The 24208-nt window shown below is 40.9% G+C and overlaps 1 protein-coding gene across 22 annotated transcripts in view; it reads right to left on the bottom strand.

Moving 5' to 3' along the window:
* The window catches only part of Patronin (calmodulin-regulated spectrin-associated protein patronin), a 69008-nt gene that overhangs the window by 43349 nt on the left and 1451 nt on the right, over nt 1-24208 (bottom strand). The window contains exons 1-3 of one of the 22 annotated variants that reach the window (XM_076423599.1): nt 13268-24196; nt 12445-12587; nt 12267-12375 (exon numbers count right to left, since the gene is read on the bottom strand). The exons of 20 other annotated variants lie outside the window; for them this stretch is intronic. In XM_076423599.1, the coding sequence (XP_076279714.1) occupies nt 12267-12375; nt 12445-12527 (192 nt within the window). In that variant the 5' untranslated portion in view covers nt 12528-12587; nt 13268-24196. Of the gene's footprint in view, nt 1-711; nt 11546-12266; nt 12376-12444; nt 12588-13267; nt 24197-24208 lie in introns of those variants that run through there. One more of the 22 variants, XM_076423611.1, reaches the window with a different exon arrangement.

Genomic DNA, 24208 nt, shown 5'->3' with positions numbered 1-24208 from the left:
TAGGTCGCTGGCAAGCAGCGTTCAATTATAACTTTCAGAAAAATGAGGAGAAAAGAGATGGACTCGAAATTGATCTGCGAAACAACGTTCTACCCGTGTTTCAGGATTTCTGTTGAACGCGTCCGAAGCGAGTCGGAGATAATGAGTTAACTAGGTCGCTATTAATTTGTTGGATGGGTAGCAAACAGTGGTAGACTGGAAATCAGACAACCAAGGGAAAGATAACTGTAGCTAACATCGGAAATGGCTTCGAAGCAAGTCGAGAATAATAATCCAGGGGATGAGGACGCTGTTACAAAGTAAAATCAAGACAAGTCGAGGACAATGATCAAGCGAGTTGAGATCTTACTGGGTTGCTAGATAGGTAGCAAACAGTGATCGATAATCTGAGGAATAAAGAGAAGAATTACTTAAGCTAGAGACTCTAAATCGGCCTCCGACAGAATCAGGGCGCTATTAGGCTACCTATAGCTATTGAACAGCTAGAAGAGAAAGAAAAGATCGATCTCGAAATCAATCTCGAAGGCGAGATTACAGGATTCCGCGTCAGAAGCGAGTCGATGGCGATAATCGAGCTAATTGGCGCGCTATAGGATAGAAAGCAGGCAGGTAGGAATCTAGAGAAAAAGTAGAAGGATTGATCGCCGGTTGCGCAACCGATTTCTGAAACAGTAGCAGAGGATAGACTTTCATGGGGTTCAACGTCCTTACCAAAACGAGTCGTAGTATCCAAATCATCCAGGCGGAAAGGTGGTTGCGCAGAAAGTGTCTGTGCTTCTCCGGGGAACGGAGAGGATCGAGGTCAATAATTTTCGAGGACCAGGACCATCGACTCGCGGCGCGTGTTCATCGCGACGGATTTCGTTCTTCCTGGATCGGGTTCGAGGAACGCGCGCGCGAAGCACCAGGATTGCCGGTGGAAAGGCCGGAGAAAGACTGCCTCGGTTCTTCCACGAACGAGCCAACGAAAGAACTTCGCACTGTTTCGTATCTGGATCGCGATCCACGCACCGATGACCACGTTAACTATTTAACGTACAGTTGTTAAGCGCATTACACAACGGGGATCAACGCTACGAAATAATATCGGGCCGTTCCGCGAGCAATGTCGTTTCTCCACGGTAACTTTCTGCGGAAATTGTTAATTCGAAACCCTTTGGCGGCGGTTGAAATTGTAGACCTTATCAGATTTTTAGAGTATGATATTGATCAAATGAAACGTAGAAATGTTCCATTCATTTTTAATCTTCTCTGTAAAATGTCAATTGCCGATTAAAGATGTTAAACGTTGAAGGTTTGTCATCTGATGTGGATCGAGACTGTCTCAAAGTTTCCGAAAATTTTATCAAACCATTACAATCCTTATTATGGAACAAGAATAAAATTTTAGATCTTATCACTTTTTAGAGTATGATATTGATCAAATGAAACGTAGAAATGGTCGATTCATTTTTAATCTTCTCTGTAAAATGTCAATTGCCGATTAAAGATGTTAAACGTTGATTTTTCAACGGAAGCGGATCGAATCTGTTTCAAGGTTTCCGAAAATGGGTTAATCGGAAAGCACAATGTCAATTTCATAGATTCCGTATTGCGGCAGAAGTGAAACCGTGGCAACGCGTGCATGAAAATTAGATGGTACGGCTCGTAAAAGCTGTATCCACCCGTTCCATTGGTCAAAGTGGTTGGAACTTCCCGACCGAATTAGGAGCACGGACACTTTCCCTACGAAACTTTGATCAATTCGTGCGGAGTTCTAATTTAATAAGGTCGCGGGATGATGGTCGACTAATAAACAACAATCGCCACCTGGGATTCGGATGAACAGAACCAATTATGAAACTGATGAGCCGACTGAGATCTTGCATACGTGATCGTCGCACTACAAATATTTCATCAACGTCGCTATTTAAATTATCCAAACGAAAAATTAAAACAACAATCGCTTCGTGGGATTCGGATGGACAGAATCAATTACTTAGAACTGGTGAGCAGACTGAGATCTTGCATACGTGATCGTCGCACTACAAATATTTCATCAACGTCGCTATTTAAATTATCCGAACGAAAACTTAAAACAACAATCGCTTCGTGGTATTCGGATGGACAGAATCAATTACTTAAAACTGGTGAGCAGACTGAGATCTTGCATACGTGATCGCCGCGCTACAAATATTTCATCAACGTCGCTGTTTAAATTACCCAAACGAAAAATTGAGGAATACTCTTAAATATTGCGCAACATCGTTCATTAAAATGTCTCAATTTCAACATGTTCAGCTAAGATCTTCCACCCCCGCAGGAAATCGTCAAACTAAATTTCATCGAGCGTGGCATGTAATTCGACGTGATATAATAACCGCGTCTTCGCGCGCGTAACGTTACCTAATCCCATAAAGTAGTCATCGATAGAAGAGAACGAGTCACGGCGCATTAATCTCGCCACGAGACAGTGGACAATGGTCGAAGAGGAGCGATCCGGTAAAAATAAATTTCTTCGAACTATCCATCTTGTCGAGGCTGTAACATTGAAAATGAAGTTTCAAGAAGACAAGATTGAATTAACATGTCTTACGTCCAAAGAAAATTTTATTTCTCCTACAGACAGGTAATTCTAACTGGATTGACTGCTGTAAAAATGCTAAGGAAATGGATTAAAAAGCAGCGAAAACGTGGATCAGGATTGTACCGTTATCCGGTGCAAGGTAAATGCGCGGTCGATGATTCGCCGGATGGACGCTGACTCGAGAGCGCCGCGCGTGAACGCAACATCAATAGTGCATTTTTCGAAAGAGCGCCGATTAGCGACCAATGTTCGAACGCAACTATGTATTTCCTGAACAGTGTTCAAGACTTAACGAGAAGGTCCCGCACGATTCTTGTCGCTTGCGGTAAAGCTAGTTGCTACACCATTGGTGCACTCGAAAGTGCACCGATTAGCTGTCCGAATGCAACAGTTTCCTGAACGGTGCACTACAGTCAACAGGTTCACTGCAAAGGAAATAACCGTATCTGACAATTTTAATAAAACCGTTCCGATTTGATTTTGTGGGGATTTTTGCGTCGACGTCACGGACATGAAGCGCGAATGCAACACCCGAGCCAGATGCACGCATAATGCAGTAATGAGAGTCGGCGGTATCAATTCAGCCGGATGAATCGCGTGTGCGCCGCCGCGTTTCACGTCCGATTAACGCGTAAAACCTGTAAATATGGCATCTGGTCTGCGACTTTCTACTTTCCTCTCGTCGAACTACTGCGAGGAACGCCGGTGATTCCGTACGGTTCATCGTGCGCTGCGGTTTTCCGCCGAACGAGTCATCCCGAAGCCCCCTATGCACGTTGCAACACGTTGCAACGCTTGCATCGACACCCGGGCTTCGTCATACCTGCATCAGTTTCAGCCTGCACATTATTGATTTCTTAACACGGTCCGTACCAAATCAATTTTCACGTTCGGTGCGAGCCACGCAGAATTGATAATTACGTAAGTCTTCAAAACATCAATCATTCGAGGACTACCTCCAGTTATCAGTCCCCAGAACGTTCGATTTTCGCGAGTGAAAAATGAAGCGGGCGCTGAGGCGAAGATCCTGTCAATATGGAAGTGTTGAAAATAAGAAGAATATGATCCTTTTCGAAAGAGAAAAGAGGAATGATGCGACCGCCGACAAATAAGAAGAGTACCTCCATTTATCAGCCCCCAAGAACGTTCGATTTTCCTGAATGCAAAGATCCCGTGAACATGGAAATGTTGCAAATCGGAAGAAGATGATCCTTTTCGAAAGAGAAAAACTAGCAAAGAAGAATGAAGCGATCGCCGACAAATAACCGGAAACTCTAGCTGATCGTATCTGTGATTCTCGTTCTCCTTCTTCGTCGAACGCAATGATCGTTTAAAGTCCGAACCGTCTGACCATGGCTGGTTCTTCGTTAATTACGACGGGTTAACGACCGACGACTTCATACTCCGAAGCAAAGAACTGTGTCTTCTGGATTTCCTAACATAAGGCAACGCCTCGTAACGTTCATGATTACTATGTTATACAACTTGACCTATTTTCCTTCTGGAATGCTTAACGAACGAGTGTCGTGAAATAAGAAGAACAGAACAGGATCTTTTTTTAGAGAGCCAGGAATTATTGCTACGGTGGTTTCATTTCGAGAGGATCGTCCTTCCGCTGTATAAAAACCACTGAAACCGTTGAAAGAATTTCTTCTTAATAAAGAATGTGTGAAATGAGTCATTTGATCAATTCGAATTATTCCGTTGGTCGCGGAGATAAATGAAGATAAATAAGATCACGCGCACGGATGAGAAAAGTCGTTCTTTGAAATGGAAGAGTGATTGATGGAACACCTTGTACCTCTTCCAATAGCGCTCGTCGAACTCACGTCAATCTAAGTTACGTTTCCATGCACGTACAAGGTGATATTTACACGCCATTGGCGACTTTCACGGTGTCGAGATCGAAAAGTCGAAGACGGCGTGCGTGCACTTTTGCATTGAGGATCCCGCATAGAATTTTGCCGGCAACGCGGTACATCGGGATCGATAATTGAAATCTCGAGACGAGCCAGCGCTCCGAAGATGATTTATTGAGCACGTGTCACGGTTCGAGCTCGACCCGATCGATATCACCGGTCGCTTGATTTTATCCGACAAATCTCCTCGGACGATTCATCCCGGTCGATTTGTGTCTATCGATGAGTCAATGACCTGGATTACATCACTGCGAAATGCAACTGCACGCGACGCGTCACGGAACACTGTAGTGCTCGGCTAATAGCACTCGTTCGGTCGAAGTGTTCAAAAAATGGGTCTTGTAATTGGATCGTCTGTAAAAGCATTTTTGAAGATTGAACCTGGTCTTTAAATACTTTTTGGTTCCACTGCGTAACTCGATCTAACCATTTTTGATCCAATGAGTCCAACTTGAAGTTTGATCTATCCTTTAATGACTGAACCGTGTTTAAAAGAAGCTCAATAATTTTCTTTTAACAAAAATTTTCAGAGAAAATTGTTACGTTCCGTTAGTTCTAAAAGTTTGTTGAACTGCGGATGAAATTACGGTCGCTTTTAAACAATTCATTGAGTGAAAGGGTTAAAGAGGCTATTATAAAATAAATTTAGTTAAATTTCTTTCTAAAAGAAGTATGAATTCAGTAGAAGTCGACGAAGCTGACCTTGTTTCGACGAAACGCGACCGAATTTTCCAGCTTGGAGCACAGTGCAGCGTAGGGTCGATTCGCACGCATCGTGACACGCATCGCGATACGCATACTCGGCATTTCTGCATCTGTTTGCGAGGTATGAAGACCGGTCACGCTGCGATGAGACAGCTTCCTTTGTTAGACAGGATAAATTATATTCAACCGGGGGAAAACGAGCGACGATTATCGAGAGGCAAGGCGGTAGGAACAACAACCCGCGCAATAATTAATGTTAAACGTCGACTGTGCCGTGAAGATTCGATGCCAGATAGGCCGGGGATGCCACTAAACGCGATCTCTCTCGATTAGCTTGCATTAGACCAGAAGGGATCGAAACCGGAAGGGGAGTAACCCATTCAGTTCGCGGTAAAAGCTCGTTCGTTCCGCCGCGCCGCCGTGTATTTATACCTCAAAGGTGGCAGAGGCTGTCTCTGACGAGGACGAGCCTGTAAAATGGGGCTCCCGTCTATTCCCGCTTGACACGTACTTAACATTTGTTTGGATTCGGCCCCTGATAACGACGGAGCCTCCGAACTCGCGATGCTCTCAGCCAGTCGTGCGGAAACCACCCCCGCAGCCGCCTGAGCTTTCTTTTGCGTCCCCAACCGGGTTTTTCAAAGTTTCCCCTTGAAATTCGCGGCTCGTAACAGCGTCAAAGAGATATGAACGATATTCCTAGAAAATGTGTATCCCCACTTCATTCACTCGTACTTTGCTCCCTCTTGAGTATTGAAAGCCCCAAAATCGGCGAACTTTAACACGGCCGGTCTAATGACCGGCTTTATATTTTTCATTTTATAATTATTGGAATTGTGAAGCTACTTTTTGTATACAACCACATATTGTGATAAAAATTGCAGGAAATCTAAATAAGTAGAGCCTTGTCATTTTTAATAGCTAAATCTATCGAGTGCTCGGTAGGTTTAGTGTCAATGTTTCTGTTGTTTCTCGACTGGTTTACTTGATAGGAAGAAATTTTGTTTTGTAACTTGGACCTCTAACCGCGCCCCTTAGCCGCTTATTCGCCGAGGATAATACATTCTTATCTGACTGGTGAGCCTTATCAGCGACGAAACACGACTCGTTGTACGGTCGGTGGTGTAATATTTGCGTGAACTTATCGTTATCGGCTCTGGTAGAGGAGCACGTTTTAGTAGAAGTCGGAAGGATATCGTTTGTATTTTGATACCGGATCCGTGGGACACTTCCACCATGCTTGTAGCACGGTTTCTCAACAGCCTAACAACCTCCCATTTGTTCCGCCATGTATGTATTAAAATTATTACTGCGCTGCAGGTTTAACCTTTGCACTCTAAAATTTTAGTCCCAAACATCCCCTGCCGTTTTAACACTTTTATTTAAGCTGTACTTCAACAGACAATTCTTATGGATAAAATTGAGTCACAATCTACGTACATGTGGGAGCAAAGGTTTAACGTCTTATCAGCTACTTGTCAGCGACTGATATTTTTGGAGTTGCTATTTGATTGGATGTAAGAGGGTTTGGGTTTACTGGTGAAAACTGATTCAGTTTGTCCACAAACAGCCACAGTATTTCTACTAGCTCGTTCAGCTTCTGCAAATCGTGTCACGCGTTCGCGAGAGAACTGGACTTTAATTTGCATCCAGAAATAATTCAACAGCCCTGCCCCGACTATTTACCATTCCGTCACGTTTTCCGGAGGTTCGAGATCCTTCTGTGCCGCACCTGTGCGTCGAAAGTTCGCTTTTAGCTCTTTTCGGCTCCGTTTTGCAGCCATTCTTCCACGAATGGGAACCGGCACTGCGCGACGCGGCGATTCGGCTTTTCGGCGCGCATTCAGCTCTGTCTGGAAAGTCAGCTGGCACAACACACTCCGTGCATAACTATAAAAACCCCCGTACGATGAGTCACGAACTCGGACTAACACGAATTTGGACCGGTCCCGAACAACCAGGCGAAAGCTCGCCGACGGAAACGGTTTGATTCGCGGAAGCCAATGAAAACGCCGATTTCTGGGTAGTTCTGGACGATCTGCAGGATCCACAGAAAACAGAGAAGTTCGACAAACAGCGTCATTCAAACTCCGTCAACATTCTCTGTTGATTTTTTGGTACTTCTCGGAAGCAGGAGTTCATAAAGCTGGGGAACTTTTCGGTGGATTCTGTTTAACGCAGGAACCATTAAAGCATGTGACCGAGTATTATAAATAGACTGCGGATCTTCGTGCATTTATAGCAAAATTGAGTAGATGAAATTCAAAATTATTGGATAACTTTGAAAATTGCTCCTCTATTAAAATCATGAAGGGAAGAAATAACATTCTACAATTTGGTTTCTGTTTCTTGCAATCGACGCAGACAATTTTTATTTTGCATAAAGATCCGCAATCTAATCATAAATTCCTATGGGAATGGATGAAGAAAAATTCGGAAAAGTTGTGGCTTCAGATCGAACAGATCTTGTAAAATATAAAAATTTATAATTTCTGTAAACGTACAGATCACTGAAAGTGACTGGGGCGTATTGCACTGTAAGAAACCCTAGATAAATGAAAATATAATTCCTTCTTTAATCGGCTTAAAAAATCGAACACAGTATAACAATAATCTTAAACTGTTCTAATGTCTTCCCAGTTTTGTATTGGTCCCATTCACATTTTATCATAAATGCATAAAGATCCACAGTCTAGCTGTGAATTCGAGAAGATCAAATTTATTTAGCAAGCAAAGAAACGAGCACCCGGTTGCGAAATACCGGAAATCACGGGCACGTAATTGAAAGGCAAATCGTTGATGCGAGTTATGGCAATAAAGTATGTAAGTACGAGCGATGGGTGGTTACTTTGAAACGAGCTCAAGCCATGAGAATAAAGTTAATACGGTGTCCGCACACCCACGCGCACCCACGCGTACACCATTTCTACAAGATAGAGCTAATTTCGAAAGTTGAAGGTGATCTTGTACCGTGATAGCGCTTCCATGGCGGAACAGATCAAAGGTGATCAACATTCTCGATCGATCACTTACGAGAGTTGTTCTCAAGGATCGGACGAGCCATCGATATTCGAAGAAATCAAACTCGAAATTAAAACGTCCGACTATTTTCGCTGCGTTTCATTGTTGAAGGATATGATTGGAGTGGTGTTCTTTCCTTATTTAAAGACACAGCCTAGTGAAATAGGTGTAAACTTAGTTATCAATGAAAAACTATCGTCATTTGACGCATACATTATAATGTAACCGCAACAATTCTTGGATTTTGAGTTCTTTCCAGAACTGTTTTATTTCAACATTTATGAAAACATCCCATAAACTAATAATCGTGAGCAGACTAAGAGTGGAGAATTTTGAGTTCCGCTGTGCAGAGGTGATGACGGGGCGACGACTCGAAGGAAACTCGAGTCCCTCGAGTGTAGCAACTAGAGAGAGCACCGTAGCAGAAAAAAAGCTCTCCAACGAGTCGACGCACCGCGATACGCGACTTTCAGAATTTATTTCGAAGTGGCCTCTCCAGTATTTCAGTAAGATCATTAGAGCCGTGTTCCGGCGGGCTCAAAGCGAATGATCGCGCGTTCAAAGGGCCGAGGGTGGGGAGAGGAGCCGAAAGAGCCAATTCGGAATTCAGGAATTCTATGGGCGGCTGGCTCCGATCGTCTTTGTCGAGTGTTTGCTTCGTTAAAAAGTTCGCGGCCTTTGATTCCGCGGAAATTCGAAACCAACCGCGGATTAACTATTCTAATTGGCCGGCCGTGACACGATCGATTTGTCTATTATGCATAGTCGTAACCACTAATTAGATATGTAATTTCTTGCGATTTTCATAGACGGAACGATGGGTTCGCAGTATTAGAAGAATTAGTCGTTCAAGAATGCTCGTTCACTCTCACCGTGAGACCTCTGCGATCCTTGTAGGCGGATCGAAATGTGAGAACGAGCCGTTTCCTTCTATGGTAACGCTGATCAACGCTTTCCACCGCTTTTTATTCATCTGTGACACAACACGTGCGCCGGCACGTCCGAGGATATACGTTCAATGAGATATTTTAACGTCCGATCTTTACCACGATCCTTCGCGGATCGTTCCCTCGAAGCTTGCATTGTGAAAGCTAATATTCGTAAATACTCTCTCCGGATTTTATCATTCCATTTAATCTCCTCTCATTTCAACTGGCACTGTAAGAACAAACATTACCGGTACATGTGTTTCTAGATCATAATCGAGGTTTTCGTTTACTCGCAACTAGAAAAAGTCTTCGAGCCGGGGCGTTAACGAACTGCGAGTTTCGAAGTATTCGAAGAAGCTCGAGAAAGTGCAAGAGAAAGATTTATTTATCAAACTATAATAGGTAATTCTAAATAAACGTGAATATTTTAGCCTGATGCAATTCTAGATTGCAGTCTCTTGAGGAAATGGTAAAAATGGTATTCACGGTTTTTACAATGATTTGACAAGTAACATGCTCTTAAGAGGCATCGTTTTATTGTTTAATAGAGGTTTAACGTTTTTACCGTAATAGAAAGTTCCAATTTGCGATTGAACAGTGATGATGGCTTTCTAGATGATAAAAGAAAATCGGTATCTCACATTAGTACCTTCTCCTCTATAATTATCAACAGTGATGCGAGACGTCGATTGCCCACGTCACATCGGTCGAGACGCATCAGTCCCGTCGACGCAGCAGCAGCGTTCCGTTTGTCGAAGAATTATGTTCGAAAGAATGCGATTTCTCGTGACATCCGACCGGTCCGCGCAAGTAGGTAGCTGGTCGTCATTCCGAGCCTACGCGGCTCAAGAACAGTGTCCACGCAAAACAGAGAGGAAGCTTGGGATCCCGTGCAGACGCGGGACTGGCTCCGCGGATGGAATACGTGATCACCCTATTAATTAGTTGTGCAACGAGTCGACAACACCCGGAGCATAACGAAAATTATACCGTTGCGATTTATGGGAGCGTTGTCGAGTTGCCCGGCCGTCTTTAGCAATCAATGGCCAGTGCCGTATAGTCTCGGGCACCGTAGATTATCGCCACCGTTCCAATAAAACAGAAACATGCAGGACAGAGAACTACTTTCGTTTACACAATTATATTTTTTGGAAATGCGCAGGTTGCCCTGTAGGGCACTGCTCCGGCTCCTTTGGGGCCGAAAACAGCGAAGCCACGCCTACTTGGCCCAATGACATTATGCTCATTTATTATTATTTCATGTCCCTGCTTTTAAGGAATTTGCGAATTCGATGTACATATTTGTTTTTCTTGTTGGGTGTTCTATTGAGAATGTTAGAGTGGGTTACGCTAATTTGATAACAAGGTACAAATTGAGCTAGAAACGCAGAGGACGTTTTCGGAAAATCTTTGTCAGTACCGAATGTTGGGCAGGTAGACTCTGAAACAGCCATTGTTGCTCAGACACCGTGACGCTTCATGGTTCGAGAGTGAAATCTTGTCCTTGACATAGTTGTCCTTTATCGCTGCGATCCCACAATGCGACAATGAACAACTGACATTGTCGTCGAACAGTAACAGTTCAGAGGAGCCTGTTCATACAGCGCGTCTTTGTCAGAAACGCAAACATTAACACACCAGAACGTCGAGCTAATATGTATCCACAAAATATAATACCTGAACTTTCCTCGTGGAAAATTAATTACTGCACTTGACAATTCTATGTTGAAATAGCACACTCGTGCTCGCAGCTGACAGAATATTGTCTAACGCTGCAACAGTTGCTGGGAATATCGAATAAACGTATCTGCAGCAGGCGTATCGCTAATCGATCAAAAAATCGGATGGTTCGCGGTTCGTTGCCAGTCGACAAGGAATTTCCTGTTCGGTACATGCATCGGAAAAAAGTGAACGTCTGACGCATTTTCGATAGCGTGGGTCGACAGTCGAAAACGAATCCACCTCGTTCACAGTACATATCTCTTTTATTCGAGTCAGAGATTTGGCACGTCCTGCGACTTTTTAACACATCGGGACGAACGGGAACGAAAATGGCGGTCGAGACGGACGAGGTGGCAAGTAAACTATTTTCGCGACGAGATGGACAACTTTTTCACAGTTTTTCAGTCACTTTTTTTTAACAATAAACCTACCCACCGTCATAAGTGACCGATGTGTCTTGTATTATAAAAATAACAAGATTACATTATACAGGGTGTCTCAGCTGAAGGAGGCCACCTAAATAACTCCTTTATTTTTAATGGCACAACAGAGATTTATGGCATAATTTAAATGGTATCGAAGGAGGAATAACATAGAAGAACAATTTCTTTTGTCCGGTTATTTTTTCATAGTTTGTTCAAGGTCATCGTTATTTTTTTTATCGGAAAAACTTTTTTTTATTCCATCTTATAGCGGCTGAAAAAATACATTTGAATATGCTTAAGCCATTAACAAGATGGAATAAAAAAAAAGTAAGTTTTCCCGATAAAAAATAACGATGACCTTGAAAAAGCTATTGAAAAATAACCGGACAGATAAAAATTGTTCTTCTACGATATTCCTCCTTCGATACCATTTAAATTATGTCATAAATATTTTTTTTGTGCCAATCAAAATACAGGAGATATTTAGGTGGCATGGTGGAGACATTTCAGCTGAGACACCCTGTATACATAGATTATAACAAGATTATAATTCCAATAATTGTAACATTAAAGATCTAAAACCGCTCGGAGCTACTTTAACTCGAAAATTATAAACATTTCTTCCGACCCAGAATATTTCCATTCTCTATGATTTCTAAAAATTTAATGGATATAAAATTGATGTACATAATATCTCGTACGATACTTAAGTGTTTAATAATAATTGATTAGATACCGACATATTCAATAATGTAAACAATATTTTGAATAATGGTACAGTAATATTTAGTGGCGACTATCTGAATCACCACTCAAGGGTTAAAATAAACGACTCGCGACGGGACAATTCTACTAAGGGTCAGAGTTGACCCGATGTTCGCGGGTCGCGTGCTCTCGCACGTTTCGCAATCTAGATTAGATTCAGCGTAATCGCGTGGCCTACATAGCATAGTATCACACAGGGAGCCCGGTAACTTACATAAACGGTGGTGACGGTTGCGTTTCTAACCATATCTCTGACGTCGTCTATTTCTCGTCTGGACGTCCCAGGCGCCGCAGTGGGCGCCAGCATCACCTCGCTCGTCATCCTGGAAATCGCTGTCTCTCAGACAATAACGTCACCAGAAATATCACTGCACAATATATACGATTTATACCTCCGCAAGAGCATCGAGATCCCGCCACTTCTTGCCGGCCCAGTCTCGCTTGGACACCGATATCCGCGGACACTTTGAACCATTTAGTGCTCGGATACTATTCCCGTAATGCGTAAAGGTACACTTGAGAGATTCAACGGAAGCTGTAAGGATTCAAATCGTTCAACCATTCCGAACTCCAACAATTACGATTGTATGAAAGACTATCGCAACCCCTGGTCATTGAAAACGTTTCGTTTGCTCATCTTTGCTGTGTCGTAAATAAACTAAGGATTTTACGTGTTCATGTAATTTAAAGAAAATCGCGACAAAACGCATTTGAACAAAATCGAGGACATCAACGTATTAGTTTCAGATCAGTAATTTTAGTAGATTTTGTTCCTCTGTCTTGCAATCGATGCAAACATTTTTTACTTTGATCAAATTAAGAAAAAATATTCAACACGAAAAGGGGCTCTATCCGCACATTCCAGAAGCCGCAAGGATTCAAATCGTTCAACCATTCTGAACTCCAATAATTACGATTGTAAGAAAGACTAAATAAATAAACTACGGATTTTTTACGCATTCACACAAAAACAACATCGAGATCATCAACGTACGAGTTTCAGCTTAGAAAGATAATTGGACGAAGAAAGAAATTTTGATTTTGTTCCCGTGTCGTGCAATCGTTGCATTTTTTTATTTTGATCAAATTGAGAAAAAGTGTACAACACGAAGAACTTTGGAGACAGTCTATAATTCAATGGCCAGGGGCTTTATCCGCACATTCCGTTAAAAACACACAGCGGGTCTTATATTTCCGAATACGTAATCGATTTACCAGTGTGCAAGCATTTGTTGCGACCGAAAATCACAAACAATAACAAAGCCATGTACGGAGCACATCGTTCTTCCACTTCGCTGCACAAAACAAGACAACTTTACGGTGATCGTTCAATAAGCCTTGAACGTTCACATTTTTCGAGACACCGTGCATCGAGGAGCAATCCAACCGAACAGGAACGCGATCAAATCGCGAAACTCGAGCGAAGATTCAGTTCACTTCGCGAATAGATCATCTTCTGCCGATGCGAAAATCCTCAGAACTCGTCCACAGAATTCAGTCGAGAAATCGCCACTTGTTATCCGTCGAATCAATGTCTGAACCGCCTCGGATCCTCACAGTTATTATTATCCGAGCACAATGAACCGAACAATCTTCTTCGAAGGTTCCACGCGAACTCGAGATACAATTCTGGTTACCGCTCGATTTTAGGGGTGATTTCGATTAGGATGGTTCTATCAGTTTTGATTGTTCGAAGTGATCGCGGGGGTGGCAATTGATCGCAGCGCATCGATCAGCGGCGATCGAGCCGCTTGAGAACGGAACTGACCGCGAATACCAGAAGTGTTCCGAGTTTGGAACGAGACTAGAGGCGAAACGTGGCTTCATTCTCTCGGGAGAGAGAGAGCGTGGAGAGACGACGGGCTCGTGGTGGCTGCGTGAGTCAGCTGGCGGTGCCTCAGCCTATGCACTCGTACAAACGCGGATCGTTAGGTCGCTGGAATAGAGGGAGGGGAGTGAACGAATCATTCTGATTCACGTAAAATCAGCCCCGTGTCCGCAGCTGCGATTACCAACGTTGAATGAATCCCGAGAACTCGAGCGTCCCGCAAACTCTCACTCTCCTCGGTGAAAAATCAGTTTTCCATTTTGTATAATTTTTAAATACATTGACTCCATTACTATTCGGACACTCTTAGAACGACGATAAACATTTTAGCATTGCAGCATATAACTTGGATTATTTTCTTTTTACAAGAACAATTGGTTTATTGAATCAAAAAATTCTGAGAAGATTGCAATTGGTCGGAAATATTAAAAGTTGTAACCGGACTGCGGATGTTTATGCAATTTTCAATTTTTATAGTCAAATTTTAAGGAAGTACTCAAGTCTGTTGAATTTAATACTCCAGCATTTTTTGAAAATTTTTATAAGCCATAAATGTCAGCCAAAAGTAAATATGATAAATATGAGCTTCCTTGTTCTTCGAAGAAATTACGAAGGTCAAAGACCTAATCACTGCAACGGTAAAATAAATCGTAAGGGTTTAATAATTATAATTCGTGGGACCGAGAAGAAGTTGGAGAAAACGAGTGGAACGATCAAGAAATTTATCGAATCAATTTCCACGTAAGCGACGTCATAATCTTAATAATTATGTAATTAAAAATGTAAGACCGATCATTTGACCGTCAGTGGTAGGTTTATTTTTAAAAGGGTCGTGACTAGACGTGACCGAGCTTCCTTTCGTGCAGATGTTTCGGATGCAGATCGTAATGAGGGTAATCAGAAAATTTCGCCTTAATTGAGACCGTAATCTACCTAGAGAAGCTACTTTCGAGAGAAATTACAGGGGATCTTCTCTGTATACTGGCATTGGGTTTCGCGAGGGGTAGATCCCGGTGATCGTAGTGAAATGCGGGGGGGGGGGGTAAGTTGTCTGGCTACGTATCCTTCGGAATGACTGCAGAAGCTTTCGACGGAAGATTGTAACCGCTATGTAATTACCTTTAATAATTCGGTCCCACGACCCGGACCTCCGCAAGTGCAGAATGCAACTTTTACGTTTGCATACTTGGGAGAACCTGCATGGGACGCGATCCGAGAAAACGTCGGTGCAGAAATAGTCCTTTTGTCAGGCTTTGTAGTGCCCGAAGAGTTAGTCGGTGTTCTCAGGCTTAATGGGAAACCATTAAAAAGCAATGGATGCATATTATTAGTCGGCGTGCTCGATTGGAAACGTAACCGAGAGTACAAAGCTGCGACTAGCGATTCTTAATGATTCCGAGACTTGTTGCGGAGTTTACGATGACAATCCTCTTGCTTGCGCGGACGAGGTCAACCGAAGCGATTAAAAACCATGTTACCTTATCTGGGAATAGCTAGAACGCTAGTGGCATATTTTTGGAATGTCCAATGCGTACAAGTTTCAAAGTAATTTCTGCGGATTTTTATGAAAATAAAGATGTAAATTTGTAGTCTTCTGCTATTACAATATAGCAACTGTTTTCAAGAAATTATTCGCGAATTCGTACGCTATCTTCGCCTTGAATGTGTACAGTAAGTGTATGTATATTCATGAAGGTTGCGCACACCGCATCCGTTTCATTATGCATTTCATCGGTCATCATGATGTTTGAATTACTTCTGTTGTTCTCTCGCCTCGATACACTAGAATTAAACACGCGCTTTGCAATTACCCGACCATTCAATTATTTTTTTCAATTAAACCGCTAAAGTGAGATGCTCAGTCGCGTAATTAGCTGTCTAGCCACTTCAAAAACGTTGCTGTTTAAACACTCGTTGAGAAATGCAATTTACCTAGTCCATAAAAATTCAATATATCAAACATGCAGATTATGTTGTTGCATTTATTGTGCTCGACAGTTTTCCTACAGGTTCGAGACGTAAAAATTCCTCCGTGGTGTGATGAACGATCGCGGTGCTGGTATGCGAGGCATAAATCATGAACAGCTTGATTACTCTAGAAGGCATCGTCAAGGTGCGTCGCGATTTTCCTCTTGGATAGACAGTTCTCCCGATCGGCCGTGAATCTAATGTTAATGCGAGCGTTCCGGAAAAACCTCGATCTAAGTCATCCAGTGTCCACTGAACATGACCAAACGCGATCGATCCGTCAAGATCATTGGGGCAGCCGTCGCTTTATTTAGAATAGAGTCCACTGACACGGTTCACCCGCAATCAACGCGCGATTTACAGTGAAAATTCATATACAATAGAATGCGGATTTTATGCATTTATGACAAACGTACAAATTAAAGCAGTGGACATATTAAGAGATTTAAGGACATCACTGTATTAGCTTCAACGTAGTAAGATAATTGCAAGAAGGAAATTTTTATTTGACACCTGTCTTGCAGCCAATGCAAACATTTTTTTATTTTGCATAAAGATCCGCAGTCTAATAATAAATTTATAATAAAGGCCGGTCAAATGGCCGATTTTATATTTTTCATTTTACAATTATGAAGTAGCTTACATGGAAACTGATTCGATGAATTTCTTTATCCAAGAAGATATTGCGATAAAAATTGCACAAGATCTAAACAAATACATTTTAATCGCTTTTAGTGCTCGGTAGGTTTGATGTTAATTATATATTATATTTTTCAAAGATTGCAGAAAGTGTCCCTACATTTTCCAAACATGAACGCAGCGGGTTTTGATACTACATATGTAGAACGTGGTTTCCTGCGGCTGTTCGATCCGGAGCGAATGAATTTTCGTAAACAGATGCTACTGGAATGTATATATGGATTCTCTTCGCGAAAAAGAAGAACAGATCAGCCGTTTCTCAGCCCCAGAGACACGAGACTACCCCTATACGCCGATATCTCACGAAAGTCTCGGTGAAGTAGCTGTGTAATCTGGGTCATCGGATTCGTAAGGTTTTGTTCAGCAGCTCTCGCGGCACTGGGAAAAATGTGGTTTTCAAGCGAGACCAACGATAACGGCGGAATCATACACAACAGTCACAGACGACAGCTGAATTGAAAAATGCATGCATTACATTTCACCAACGGTTCCAATAACGATTACAAATTTCGATATCATCTCCTCTTACCAGAGCTTTCTGTCACAGTGTCACAAATGGAAAAAGAATAATCTGAACAACCTCTGTTTCGAGAGATGCGGTTCTCTCATCGTCACGAATCATTGCGCTTTATTGTACGGTGTTTTACATTTTCAATGCGTTAATTAGAATTTCGAATCTCTCGCTACGAAAATTAGAAACTCGCGGTTCTTCATTCATTTTCAATTTGCATGCAATTTGCGTAATTATTGCCGCGGTTTATAGCATCCTTGCAACATTTTCTGTAACGCTAGAGGGAGCTTCGCGACACACCTTAAACTAGGCAGTTAGTTTCCACAACATTAATCGGCGGAAACAATTGAGACTCGGAGATCCTTCGAGATCCTTGGATAACGTTGTCCTCAGCGTGTTGCGTACTTTTGCACGAGATACGCTTCGCTTGGAAAAAAACTGTTTTCTAGGAATTTCTCGGATTTTTTACAGGTTTACAGTGTTTAAACTTTCGTCTTGCTGATAACAATATTAATTAAAACCATCCCCTAAAAAAGACCGAGAGAACGTTGCAGTAGAAAAGGTCAAAGGTCTCTCACCGTTTAGCGTAGAATATTTTCCCAGAAGAACATCATGAAAATGGTTTTCGGCAGTGTCATTTAATCAACGCTGAATTACTTCCCGCGTGAAAAAGTTTCATGATCAAGAACAATGTCCTGGGAAGATCCTTTCCCCGACATCCCGCGAATCGAACATCGAGACAATTCATTATGGAATTTTCTATGCAGGTGAATGCGCGTTCACACGGTTTTCACCTAGAGCGAGTAACGAATGAAATTAATTTTGCAGGCTAATTAATGATACTTTTACAGTATCAGAACACCGACTCGGGCTTCCGACGCGCACAGCGGCGCGTAGGGACACAATTACAGCTATTAGCTAATGAATAATGAACCACTGTTGAGACAAACCCGTGGCCGAAACCGCGCGCGATGAGCTCGTTAACGTTGATCATCGATGCCATTGCAAATTTTTATCCAATTATTGCACCGACAATGCGGTGAAATAACATTTCTCCTTATTCCATTTCCTGAAACAAACGTCGCTAAATGTCGCTAATAACTAGACTACGGATTTTATGCATTCATGGGAAAAATGAGCAAGTGCCAATTAAAACTGAAAAAGTTACAATGATCTAATAATGCCATTCTAATGTTTCCAGCTTGTTAACATTATTAACCCGCCGAGTGTCGGAGTCATTTTTGACCGGGAACATCCGAATTGTCATTTAAGTACTCAATTTGTGACAATTAAACTAACTGAATAGCTGTTTTGATATCATCAAAAGTAAATTTTCAAAAATTATTAATTAAAGCTGTGAATTATGTACATAGCTATAAAAATAATCCGTTGTCCGAGGATTAAAGAAAGAATTAAACGTCTATCTGGCTCCAGTATTTTGCGAATAGTGCAGACAATTTTCTTTTTGCATAAGTTCATGCGAAATAAAACTATAAATTAAAAACAAAAAACAAAGATATCCTAACGAGATCTGGCTTCCTAAGAACCTTCCTTATTGCCAGGCGATTTGCACTTTCTTGTCAATGGAACGGAGCCATTAAACGTGAAAACAGTTTTACGACGGCGTTCATAACTAAAAATCGAATTAACGCCGCTAAAGGACGACTTCTTGCACGGTCCAGGCAAAGAATTATTACTTGGCACGGTGTTTCGTCTTCGTTTTTTCGGCATTGTATGTTGCAGTCGCTTTAAATTCCCGACACCTTTTTCGCAAGAACCAAAAGAACACGGCCCTTTGTTTGGCCACTCGCCAAGGCTTGACCGCCGATAACGAGGTCGCTATGATGCCTATATCGATTGTTTACCGCTATTATGGGTTTTGCGCAGACTGCCATGTGCCAAGATTAACGGTAGCGAATCGAACCCTGAATTAATGGACAGGCATACGAATGAATGGAACGGTCAGCACGGGATTGTTCGCATTCCCCGCTGAACGCCTTCCCTTCAAATTTGTTAATGCACCCCGGAGTATTTCGGAATGCTATCAGCAGGGTGATTCACCCATTACGACTCATAGTATACAAACACCGTCGACAATGTCTCATTTTTCTCTAACACACCGGATAAAGTAGCGTGCACAAAGTAAAGAGAGAGAGGCTGATTTATGTATACTGTTCTTCAAACATTCTTTAATGCATTCGAATATAGGTGTATGTATTATTATCCGATCGATGAACGAGAAAAGTATTATTATTTCGAAATGGGACCATTTCCAGTTTTTCTTCCTTTTTTAACCTTAGCATACAAGGGGTGACTCAGAGAGAGAGAGAGAGAGTCACCACTAAAAATTGCTGTACCATTATTCGCAACACTGTTTACATCAGCCAACCCGGATATTAATTTTCATATCATAATATCTACAAATAAATAAAACTTAACTTTTTTTTTAAACGTGTCTATATTATATCTATTAAAAATATAAAAGATAAGAAGCCGCGGAAAAATTTTTTTTCGCGGAAATGTTTAATTTTCAAGTTAAAATAGCTCCGACTGCAGGTAACTATATTTCACAGTGTTTTTGCAAGATTTCACTCAAAAACCAGGAAAATATAAGCGACTTCTGTTGGATCAAGCGGTCGATTCGTCGACTAGAAAAATTAAATCGCGTTTTCCGCTCGAGGAATAAGATAATCGTGGAAATTCATGAGTAGAGACATCGTCGCACCGAGCCCCAAAAAAGGTTCGGCGACGCAATTCCAAGGATGGGCGTCCCGAAGGGCTTCATCCGAAGTCGTTGTAATTAAACGGCTAATTACGAGATCGTGCATCGCGATTCCCGGAGATCCAGTGCCAAAAAAAGTCTGGAACGGAGGCAAGTTCGCGGGCAGGTACAGGCTGCTCGTTTCGCCGTGCAATAAATAACCTTGCGTACAGGAAACGAACGCCGTATTCGTCATGGCGTCACAGGCTAGAGTTTATGCTCGCCTTGTATACACGCCACCGTGTTTCGAGCACGGACGGGTCATATATTCTTTATTCTGTTTCATTTCCTCGGAACAGACGCGATTGCTTTTAACCGTGAAATCGGAATTGATGCGACGAAATCTGAAACCACCTGGGAGTCGAGATGAGATAACAGGCTCGTGACTTATCTGCTTCCTGGGAACCCTTCTTTTATGCAATCGCTCGCTCTCTCTTGGAAAATTGGATATCGATCTCCAAATTCTTGTGTGAATGTATAATCTCAATTCCTTCGTTTCCCGAGATTTATAGCGTATAATAAAATGCGTTAACAATTTCATTGAAGAACACTCGTATCTATTCAATTCCATTGAAAGCACTTGAAACAACAACTGCATTTAAAAATATTTCTATCGAATCAAAGTTGTAGCATAAACACACTCGATTGCAAGTATAAATATGATCGTAACCGCGATTAGATAGAAGACACCGCAACGATTTTATAACCGATTGATTAACGGAAGAACGAGAACGTATTTATGTTGCAATAATTTGGAAATTTCAATTTCCGCGGAAATAATAGAGAGTATGAACTTTACCGGGAGCTCTCGGTAATTAAACTTTCATAAATCATTTTGTTTGCACCATAAATAGTAGAGCAGTTTGCACAAGGCTGCATAATGCATCGAACTGCTTGGCTGCATTGCCTACAAGTACGAACTTCAAACTACGCGACGACTATTGCATCGGCCACGTGATTCATCTCCAGGAAAATTTGACCGAAAAGGCGATTGACTGCACTAAACCTCATTCCGAGAAAGTTCAATCATTAATTAGAACCCCACCACAAGCATCAATCTCTTCACCGTACGCTGCTCGCACAAAATACAGTGTTCCCTTCCTGTAATCGAGTTTCGACAACTTAGCATGCCGCATTATGGGGTTGATTATACGTATTTCTATTTTTCTTAATGTGCTGAGATTTTTTGAAATTTTTGCACAGATGAATTTCTCGTGAAAAACAATATAAACAGCGTAGAATAATAAACTTTATTGTATGCTTCTAATGTATTTTGATATGGCGAATGATCTTGTGTACTTTGTACGTTCGGCCACACCCTATGTAAGAGATAAGTTCACCGAAAAAACCTTAATGCTGTTCATCCCTCTTCGTCGCCAGCGATAGGGGAGCGAAGCTATTAACCAATGAGAGAGCACCGCATTATCTATAATCGCATTATGCGACCCGAGTCATGCAATTATAAGAGACAAACATAACGCATTGTCACGGTCAAAATTCCGATCCATGCTACCTCATCTGATTGTGAATTTCCGACCTATTAAGGGGTTAACCCTCCCCTATCTGTGAGGAATTTTTTAAACTCGTGCATTTTAAGATGAGTTCTCATTGATCGAAAACGATGCTCTCCAATCTGACTGAATTAGTCGATTTGCTACAACAATGATCAAAGAAGAGAATGCTCTGCTGTTCTGAATGAATTTGAGTAATTACCGGCGCTAATTAATGCGCAATATTATTGGGTTGGATAAATCGTCGTGAAAAATATCTGTTTCGCCGGTCGACTGTGCACATTACAAAACGATCTGGTTTAATTGAGAACACATGTACTTGTTTCGTTAATTAATATTATACGATATTGTAAAGTATCTGCGATTCAAATTGGAAACGCTATTATGTATTTCCAATATGAAACGGATAATAATCGAAATACAAATAATACACAGTGTAAAAAGTATTCGTACGCCCTTTAAAATAGAATAACTATTTTGTGATTGTACCAAACGACCTGACTTTTTATAATCAATTCGAAGCATTGGTTTATGAAATGATATGCAAAAAAGAGTATCCAAAAATTATAATTTACAAGGTGACATGCAAAAATAAAAAAGGCATTTTTATTTGGGCTCTTAATGAAAATTTAAAATATATGTTTTGTAGATCTATGTTAGTTATACACATACTGAAAATATCGTCCAAATCGGTTGACGCAGGAAAAAACGACACGCATCGAAAGATGTACGATTATGTGGATTTTTAACCGCTTGTAACTAGTGTGTATCTCAATCGATTTCGATGAAATTTTCAGTATGTGTGTAACTACTATAGATCTACAAAACCTATAGTTTAAATTTTCTTTGAGAGCCCAAATCAAAAAGTTTTGAAAAATGCCTTTTTTATTTTTGCATGTAACCTTTTAAATTATAATTTTTGGAAAATCTTCTTCGCATATCATTTCGTAAACCAATGCTTCTAATTGATTATAAAAAATCAGGTCGTTTGGTACACTTATAAAAAAGTTATTCTATGTTAAAGGGCGTACGAATACTTTCTACACTCAGTGTACATGATTCAAGGAACAGATATCACTGTCGAATTCTTCATTAAGTAATACTACCTAGTACTATGTATCGATTACCGTTTTCCAAGTGAATAGTTTATGCATACAAAATTTTATTTGGGCTATAACTAATCTTGGTGTTTAACTATTCCACTCATATCTGTTTGTATGTAGTACTGCTCTGGTTTACATCCCAAACCATATGGACTATTCATCACAGTCCATATGGTTATCATAGTAACTCATTATTACATCCAAGTTATGGCTGGCCTAAAATTACAAATTTCCTGGCAAGTCGAAATAGTTTTCGTTCATAACACAACGATGTTTACGAGAACGATTTTTGCTGACTCGAAAGTTGACCTAAAATTTTTGGAAAGCCAAACCCAACCAAGATCAACAATTCTTTTTATCTAAAAAGAACCTGTTTCCAGAATTTCAGCGAAATCGAAGCATAAAAGTTGTCAAAATTACAGGGAGTGACACTGAAACGGTAAAAACATTTTTCGCAAAATTTTGTAGCCTGAAATTTCAAGTCGCCGAAAATCCTTCTTGCAGACATTGTTTTTATATCAAATGAAGCTATTTGTAAAATTTCGACCGAATCGGACGTGACCGATGATCGGAAGAGCAGCTGAAAATATTGAATGCAATGTGTTCAGTGAATTGTTTTTCTTATGGAACAAGGAAGAAAAGTTGACCGTACCCTAATGAACGTTAGAAACATGGTTACTACTATTAGTAAAACAATACCCTTAAAACCCTTAAAACAATTCATTTCTCTGATTAAATACAGATAAAACAAACATGGTCAACCATTCATACAATATTGCAACATACATAGCTTGCTGTTAAAAACCTAAACCTTGAGTAACACTTTAATCTTTGTATTTTTACTGGTGAAATATGGTCCTGCAATTTATCAGTAAAACTAATATGGGTCATAATCCACAGAATGATCCACAGTTACATTTATCCATCAGAATAAACAGTTACACAGATACAATATTTAATATAGGTCATGAGAGAAGTCATCACTCTTTAAAACTAGTTCTATAACAGTTGACTGTACATACATTCAATATATAGATGTCAACTAACTCAAGAGCCATCACCTTTTACATCCAATTCTACAAGGGGTAAATCTATCCACAAAAGTGGACATTTGCACAATTATAATCTTTAATATAGGTCACGAGAGAAGTCATCACTCTTTAAAGCCAGTTCTGCAAGAGACGAACGTAAAGCTATTCAATATACATCTCAAATGATTCAAACCTATCCACAAAAGTGGAGGTCTGCACAATTATAATCTTTAATATAGGTCATGACAAACTTATATTCATCACACTACAACTTTACCCACAAAAATATACAATTGCAGTGTACGGTACCTCAAATAGTGATCCGAATGACCCAATACTCATCGTCTCTTACAGTCAATCTTTCAAGACTCAAGTTTATCCTCAGAAATATACATTTACATGTATATGTATAAACCTATCCACAAAAGTGGACATTCGCACAATTATAACCTTTAATATACGTCATGACAGACTTATAGTCTACAAATTATATTCATCACACTACAACTTTACCCACAAAAATATACATTTTCAGTGTACGGTACCTCAAATAGTGATCCGAATGACCTAATACTCATCCTGTCTTACAGTCAATCTTGCGAGACTCAAGTTTATCCTCAGAAATATACATTTGCATGAATACATTAGCATGTAAGGGTGACAACAACTGGTTCAGTGATAAAGAGGTTAATGTCAATAACAACTGTATCAGACATTAATCGATCTGAAATAATACAATGTTTT

Source organism: Lasioglossum baleicum, chromosome 5 (genome assembly GCF_051020765.1).
Source record: "Lasioglossum baleicum chromosome 5, iyLasBale1, whole genome shotgun sequence".
NCBI lineage: Eukaryota > Metazoa > Arthropoda > Insecta > Hymenoptera > Halictidae > Lasioglossum > Lasioglossum baleicum.
This window is presented reverse-complemented; position numbering and strand designations above follow the sequence as displayed.